Source organism: Solanum pennellii, chromosome 1, assembly GCF_001406875.1.
Source record: "Solanum pennellii chromosome 1, SPENNV200".
Taxonomy (NCBI): domain Eukaryota; kingdom Viridiplantae; phylum Streptophyta; class Magnoliopsida; order Solanales; family Solanaceae; genus Solanum; species Solanum pennellii.
Genome location: NC_028637.1, coordinates 104,693,749 through 104,702,403, shown reverse-complemented (window position 1 = coordinate 104,702,403; position 8,655 = coordinate 104,693,749). Strand labels below are relative to the sequence as shown.

At 35.9% G+C, this 8,655-nt stretch overlaps 1 protein-coding gene and 1 pseudogene across 1 annotated transcript; both read right to left on the bottom strand.

Moving 5' to 3' along the window:
- Window positions 1-4,482, bottom strand: part of LOC107026023 — a 5,947-nt pseudogene extending 1,465 nt beyond the window's left edge.
- Window positions 4,483-6,027: 1,545 nt separating this feature from the next.
- On the bottom strand, window positions 6,028-7,033 carry LOC114073916 (probable serine/threonine-protein kinase PBL20). The gene is made up of 5 exons (XM_027913947.1): window positions 6,923-7,033; window positions 6,735-6,816; window positions 6,396-6,662; window positions 6,143-6,282; window positions 6,028-6,069 (listed from the first exon to the last, which is right to left on the bottom strand). Exons 1-5 carry the CDS (start codon window positions 7,031-7,033, stop codon window positions 6,028-6,030), a joined length of 642 nt encoding a protein of 213 aa, XP_027769748.1.
- Window positions 7,034-8,655: the final 1,622 nt, after the last annotated feature.

Sequence of the window (8,655 nt, the reverse complement as noted above, 5' to 3'; positions counted from 1 at the left end):
AAAAAAAAAAAAAAACTCCACTAGGATAAATAAAAAGAATAACGAACTTGCCAAAAAGCAACTAATGCAAAGAATGTCCCACATCAATCAGATGATTGTCTATCACCCACCTTTGACCCCAATCCCAACCATAGTACTGTTCCAAAGGAAATGCAAACTTTCCATCTATGCTGTTTGCTTTCTAGTTGCAGTATGGGATATCTTGTTGCTTTGAAATCAGATATTAACTTGAATCTTTGTTTAATGCAGATTTTGGGGCTATCAAAAAACTTCTTCCAGGATCGAAATCATGCATTAGTGTTGGACTTGTGTATGTCACAAAGGAGCATGCTAGATACGGGGAGGTCAAGGAGTCAAAACTAACTTTCTCCATCTTCCCTATGCTTTACTAAGCACTGGCCTGAAGTTCTGGGGAGCTTGTTGTCATAATACTACCAATTATGAATTATTGAGTCCTGGGGAATTTCTTTCTGCTGCTAGTGTTTCTGAACTATTTAATTGACATCATTATGCTAATGCCCTGAAGCTAGGCTAGTCTGAATGCTCTCCTTCTGAACATTCTTTACTTTCTACTCCTGTCAACCTTCTGAAAGATAACATGCTCAAATGGGGTAACGGGGTGGATGGTTCATACACGGTCAAAGTCAGACACCAACTTTTGATAAGGGCAGATGCTTGCTCTTATTGCTCTTACTTCTTAGTTAGGTTGACCTTACTCCTTTGTATAACCCTGAACAATTCTTGGATTTGTCAGCTCTCTTGTATTATGATAAGTTTTATTTTTGCCCTTCCTAGAGCTGACTATCCCCACTTCTGTAAATCTTGTGTCCTCTGGATACTTTGTTATTATTAATGCATTTCTTAATTCTTACTTCATCAACAACAAAAAAAAATATTCAATGAAATAGAAGAAGATAACTCGATTCATACCAGGACCATTGTAACTATAGAATGGATCAATGTAGCCACAAGGACCAATCCTCATATCTGATTCATCCACTGTAGTACCCAGAACCCCTCCAACTAACATACCAAACTCAAATAGAACTGGGGTGAAATTCTGGAGAGGGAACACAAAAAAGCTTCAGTCACTTACGAATTCCTCAATAAAACATAACAGACTCGAAGGCCAGAAATAATGATGGGACGTGCAACAAAGCAAACAACAAAATGTAATTATGATACTGCACCTGGTCAACAACTATGTGGGATGGAGCCAAGTTTCGAATCAGGTATCATTGATTCCTATCATGCAGATAGGCAAGCAAGCGAGCTAATGCAAGGGCAGTCTTGACCCTCTGCAGCCAATTGAAGTCATCTGAACAAGCAAAGCCAAAAAAGTGATTGGGATATCTGTGTCTTTCCTACTGATTCTCGGATAAAGAGATACATCGCATGCCTCCTCACTATTTCTATTGTGGTTATAGCTACTTGGCCTAGTAATGACTACAGATCCTTTGCTCAAAAGATTCACAATTACCACTGGGTTTTAACACAAATATAGCTACAGCGCATGTAATTAACAGCAGAAAATACATCAGGTGAAGTCTGCATAAAAGATTAGTAAAGACAGATGTGAGAGTAAAAAGGGCACCTTGAAAAATCAAGTTATGCAAGGTGTCAAGTGGATTTAGATCATAAACAACACCCACAATCTCCTTGCGACAATATCCAACAACTTTCATTAAGCTGGGATTGTCCCTAATCTTTGAAGCTTGCAAAAATTTTAGTTCATCCTACACCAGCAAAAGCAATTTTTCCGAGTAATCATAAACTAAGAGAACACTTAATTAATGTAAGGAAGCGAGATAAAAAGGGTGCATGACCACAAAATAGACACAAACCTCCAATCTTGACAGTTTGCTGTCATGTATTAGAATCGCCCTTTGATCATCAGCCAGAACTTTGACTTTAACAGAAGCGGGCATTAGCATACGAAAACTCCTTTCATCCTCAACCAGAATCTTGACGGTGACATCCTTATAAACTTTATCTTGATCAGAAACAATGAGCATTTTCCCACGGTAGAGCTTTCCTAAGTCGGTGACTCCAATAAGGTTCTCTGGAGAATATTGACCGGTAAACCGACTCAGCTCCTCTGATGTGAATTCAAGAAGTTCATTCTCCACAGGGCATTCCTCATTTGACTTGGGGTCAAAAAGATCATCCTTAACGAGGCATTCCTCCTTAACGAGACAATCCTCTCGTCCGCACTCATCCTTAACGAGGCATTCCTCCTTAACGAGACAATCCTCTAGTCCGCACAGCAGTTTGAAGGGTCCTGTAAGGAAGTGAGAAAGGTCTCACAGCGTTAACATCAAAGAAAGAGCTAATTGCAATCCTTAGACAAAGCAGCTTTTCAGTTTTTAAAAAAGTTTCATCTATAGGACACCATCCATGATTTAATTGCCATTTAGTTCTTATTGTTATAATTTTCCGAGTTGGTTAGATGATCAGATTTTAATCGCTCTTCCTAGTTAGCTATCAAAATTCAATGAAAACCTAATCTCATAACTGCATTTCTCTTCTCTTATAGCACAAAATGTCACATATTTTGCATCTCTACAACCAGAACCATACAATCAAAAAACAAAAAGAACAGAAAAAATTGCAATTCCAAATACTCAAATATACTATACTATATACATCGAAACCCTAAAAAAGCAAATAAAAATCGGAATGCATAACCTTAAAGTATAGAGAAGGATGGAAGATACACACCAATAGAGCTCCGGCGACGGCGAATCTTGATCTTTTTCCAGTTAGAAGCGGTGAAATCTTCAGGAAGAAAATGGTGAAAATAAAATAGGGGTTTCTTTTTATTTATTTATCTTTTTTTCTTTTCTTACTAGGATTAAAAAAAAATAATAATGATGCAAAGCCGCCCTACCTTAATTTATATCCGCATTTTTAACTACATATTTTAATTTTATGAAAGTTTTATCATTCATTTGAAATGTTTATGAATAATTACTCTCTTTAAATGCTTAGTTGGCAATGTGAGTATATTTCATATCAAAATATTGTTAAAAATTTATTCTGTAATAATTTTTTACAATAAATATATATTTTTAATCTCCAATATATGCATGTGTTTCCTCTGTATCACTCAATTTTGTTATGGAGTGTATGCACATAAACTTTGAAGGAAAATACCAATTGATGAAAGTAAGGTACTACATTTCAGATTAAAGAACTTTTTACCATTATCAGACCGAAGAGTCTAAGTTTTGCACCAAACTGTGTATTAATTATAGTTAAGAAGTTTTTCAAAATGAGGTCTACCTCTGTTTTATATCGAAGAGACAAATTCAAGTAAATCTACTAAAAGAATCATCAACAATTGTAACAAAATATTTTTTCTTGTCATAGGCAGGCTTCTTAGCCGATACATCTACATGTATCAGTTGAAATCAACAGTCTGACCTGTTATGACTATCAGAAAAAGCTAGTCTATTTTGCTTATTTATGAGACAAGTATGACAACAATTATACTTTCCAACATCTATATGATCCTTGAGAGATGAGATGTGTTCCATTGCCTTGAAAGATGGATGGTCAAGCCTGATGTGCCACAAGTCAGTTTGGTTGACAGTTTTTATTGCTGCACCAACTATTGCAGTTATTTCATCCTTTAATAAATATAGTTCATTATGATCTATCAATCTCAATCGCCCTGCCATTGTAAATACCCTGCAATATACAGAAGTTAGGGAAAAACTAACACTGCAATGGAGATCCTTAGTGAGTTTCGCAACTAAGATTAGGTTGAATTTGAAGTCAGAAACATAGAAAACATTTGTCAATAACAGATCTCTTAGGATAATAGAATTGTCACATGTTCATTACTCATGCTTTCCTTTTGGTTGGTACTTGCATTGTGCTTGATCCCTCTAGTTATTTCAAGTCATGCATGCAATATGTATTTACATGAGGTAATATGATGAGTAGCTCCCGAATCAATGATCCTATTGCGACAAAGGTATTAGATGGTAATTGCTAATGGTGATCGTACGGACATTTGGTCCTATAATTGGATTTCTCCTGCTGCAAATCTTAGAGCCCTTATTGAAGTATCTTTCCACATCTCTGACTTAAACAAGAAAGTCTCCTACCTAAGGTCAAACAATCAGTGGAATACCAACTCTTGCTCCTTTGTTTTACCCAGTACTATCCTAAACGTGATCTAGTTTGTTTTGATTATTACTACTCTTAGCAAAATTTGGTCCCTCAATGATAATAGTAAATTTTCTATTGCTTCTGTCCATAAGCTCATAGCCCCTCCTCCCATTTAACACCATCCTAAGGTCTTTCATTGGAATCTGGCAACTAATAACCCTTCCTAAGATCAAGTACCTCATCTAGCTTTGCTACCACGAGTGGATCCCCTGTTGCTATTATCTTCACAAGCTTTAAGTCGTTCCTACTAATATCTGCAAAATCTGTAATGCCGGCATAGAAACAATCAAAGCATATCTTCATGGAATGTTCGATTGCTTTAAAGTCTTTGAAAATAGTTAGGCATCACTCAACCTCTTAGTAATTATGTTAATGATAACGAGGACTAGATTTTAAATTTCAAGAACCTCAATCACGCCCCAATAACCATCTAGTTTACTGGGATATCTTGTAAGTTTTTTGCAACTCTTCCAATCCGGTCTTGGACTCCCAAGTTTTTGCTCGCAACATTGAATATACCTCTCTAATAAAACTTACTCAACTCTTCCGCCTCAACCCACCCACAATAATACCAAGACATCTTCTTTCTGTTAGATCGTCCAAGATGAATACAAAAGACTCTAGCCTGCTTATCATAAATCCCAACTGATCAAGATTGGGAAGTTTTATATCAAGATGGAAATATTTCCATCAACAAGATGAGGTGAGACAATTACAAATTTCATATGTCTAAAAACTGGAAACAGTGCTAATAACGAACCTAAACTAAGCAGTTCACAAAATCTCAACAGTGATTTGTGTTGGTCTAAATCTCACATCAAGAACCATGGTGTGACGAATTTGAATCTAACAAAATTTAATACATGAAGTCATCTTTCCTCCCTGTTTAGCATCTGCATCTCATGCACAACTTCCTGTATGTTGGGCCTATTCTCTATTACATCCTCAGTACATCTTAGTGCCAATTCAGTTATAGCTAAATCATCTCTTTTGCAACACTCTCTCCTCGTCAATCTTTTGGACCGCATGCTTTTTCATTTTGTCGTTGGATCTCACCCATGCGCTTGATGCGAAGTCCACTTCCATGCATGTTGAGTATTGAATCACTCTGAGTGATCACTTCAAGTAATACCACTCCAAAACTGTAAATGTCATTTTCTTTGGTAGGGACAAAGCTGCAATAGAAAAGAAAGTCTTTTTAGCTAATATAAAATAAATCTATAATCATATACTTATTTTACAAAGTTGATCGAATATCACTTCTAAAACTCTCTGGATCCACGTATCCAACTGTGTGTTGACCAATTCCTTTGGTTGCCTGGCCTACCGCCCCAAAATCACATAATTTTCACGGACTTAGGGTATTTGCTAAGACTCCGTGCGGCACTTGACAACTTACTCACGATTCTTTCACAACTTACTCACGATTCTTTCACGATCTCGTAAGTTCAAGTAAGCCTTTAAATTTGGAGCTAAGAGAATGCAAAGAAAGACTTAGAAAAGGCAAAGAGAACTTTAGAAGAAGGAACCTTGTATTACTTCTTTACTTGGTTGAATTGTTGGATGATTTACAAATGAGATGGCCCTCCTATTTATACTACATCCTAGGGCCTTAGTGTAAATAAAATTTACTATACAAGTCCTTCTACTAACTACATTTTAGTCCATATTCTAGAGAATTTCCACATTGTCTAGAATATGCTAAAGACTTCTACAAAGTTGTAAAGTGTTCTAGAGAATTCTAGGGAATTCTCTAGTCTTCTCCACAAAACTAGAAGGTTCAAGAGCCTTCTTGAAAACCTCTTCAAGACTCTAGCTCCTCCTCCCCCGTTTGGACGTGAAATCTGGCTAGAATTGTGGCGGGACATCACATAATACTCCGCTAAAATCCTGCAAACATATACTTATACGAATCATTTTTGTGAATTAACTACATAAGGCATAAAATATGCATAAAATTTACCTTGTCCAGAAGAATATTATCTGTCTTAAAGTCTCTAAAGATGAGCTGCTGGTTATGCAAGTGCTGCAACCCCAGTGCAGCTCCAGTCATGGCGTTAACAATGTTTCGCCAACCTAAAACTATGACAAGTACGAGCACAACTTCAGAACAATAAGAACAAGTTCAAAACGAACTATTCCAAAAAATAATTTTACCTCTGAATTGTGAAAAAAGAGATCCCCTAAACATATGAGGCATCACCAAGAAAAAAAACTCGGGGTTGAACAAACACCAATAACTTGTACTATGTTAGGATGTTGCACGCTTGACAGCACCTTTACTTCATTTTTGGCTATATCTTTCACCTGACTTGTCATTTTACTCCTTTTGACTGCTATAGAATGTCCATTTAGGTTTGAAGTTGGCCAATTAATCTTTCCCAAGTATACTGTGGCCTGTCCTCCTTGTCCTATACTATTCCGAAAGTCACTTGTCCATGCCGTGATCTGCTCTAGCGTGAAGATGTTGACATTCCCTGGAACTATTGATGCACAACTTTAGAAATAAAACTTTCTACCATTTATGTTATCAAGAAATTTTATTAAAAATTTACACTCTATTGAGGGAGGAGCAGCCGATGACTCCATTATTTCTGCTGAAGACTCCCTTATTTCTGCTGTAGACATGTTCTTTTCCTGCTTCAAATGCATAAACGAATATATGAATCTGAAACTAACATGCTAAGCTCATTGCTCACACATGCAGTTTAACAACATTATAACAATGACTAGCTAGATTTACCAGTATAATTGCAAGGATGAATAGTCCATCTGTCACAGCAGTATAGAATCGCTCACTAGATGTATCACTGACCAGATTTTCAAGCATGAGTAGCCCATAATTCTTAAGCATTCATTGTAATCAAATGCATAAAAGAAACAAAAAATATTACAATGCATAAAAGAAACAAAAAATGCTAAGCTGACTGCTCACGCAGTGTAACAGCAGTACAGCACTGATTGACTAGATTTACAAGCATGAGAGGACTTGACTAGATTTACAAGCATGAGTAGTCCTCTCGCACAAACAAATAACACTAAAACAATGTTTTGGGAATCACAAGAAATAACAATGAAGCAACACAAACTTAAAGCTATCGGCTTTGCAAACATATTTTTGGGAATCACTACAAACTTTTGAGACTCTTTTCTGTGGCTGCGATTTACAAGTATGAGTAATCAACTCACACAAACAAATAACACTGAATAAACATTTGGGGAAGCGCACAACAAATAATACTGAAGCAACACAAACTTAAACTTATCAGCTCTGCAAATCATTTTTGGGAACACTAGCAAATAAAAATACTACTAATATTAAGGGAACAATTAGATTGAGGCAAAAAAGGATACACTAGCAAATGAACTTTCGAGACTTTTCTCTCTGGCTGCGACTTACAAATAATAATGAAGCAACACAAACTTAAACTTATCGTCTCTGCAATACATTTTTATAAAAATACCACTAATACTAAGGGAACAATTTGATTGAGGCAAAGCTAGATAAAGCATACACTAGCAAGTATGTTTAGCCTGTGCGAATGAACACCCGAGACTCTTTTCTCTGGCTGCGACTTACAAGCACAAGCTAAGTAGTCCGCCCATAAACAAATAACATTTGAGCAACATTTCGCAAAATCGCACAATTACAAATAATACTGAAGCAACACAAACTTAAACTTATCGGCTCTGCAAATACATTTTCTGGAATCACTAAAAATAAAAATACCATAATATTAAGGGAACAATTTGACATGGACAAAGCTGGAAAAAGGAAACACTAGAGATTGTACAGGCAATGCTGGAAAAAGGAAGCATTAACAATCTCTCTGGGTGAGATTAACAAGAGTACAGTAGTCCACTCACACAAACAACCAACACTGAAGCAACATTATGGGAATCACAACAAATATCACTGAAGCAACACAGACTTATTATCACATTTTTGGGAATCATTTAAGAGCACAATTTGACAGGCAAATTAAAGCTGAAAAAGGAAAGAACTAGCAAGTGTACCATATCCAATGCTTTGTTTCAGAGCGAATGGAACTCTTCTCTCTGCTTCTTTGGCTGCGTTTTCGTGATGACCAAGCCACTGATAACCGTTCGCGTTGAAGCATGGGGCCTACTTTCTAAGGACCTTTTTGAGCTGGTGAAATGTGCAGATAGCCATAACAAACTATAAAAAAAAAAAGCGCCAATTAAAAAAGATAATTATGCTATTATCACATGAATATAATGTCTTCAAAAATGTTATAAGAAAAATGATTATAATTAATAATATTAGATAAAATAAAAATTAAATATTTATTTTATAAAGTGAATAAATATTATTGGATCGGAAATTATAAATTATTTTATTTAAAGTTTTGCGTGGAAAGTCAGTGGTAACTAACACTAGTGTGATTATTATGGTATTACACAATCTAGAAATTACGATATTTGCCCCCAATGTAATTGATATATGATTACAAG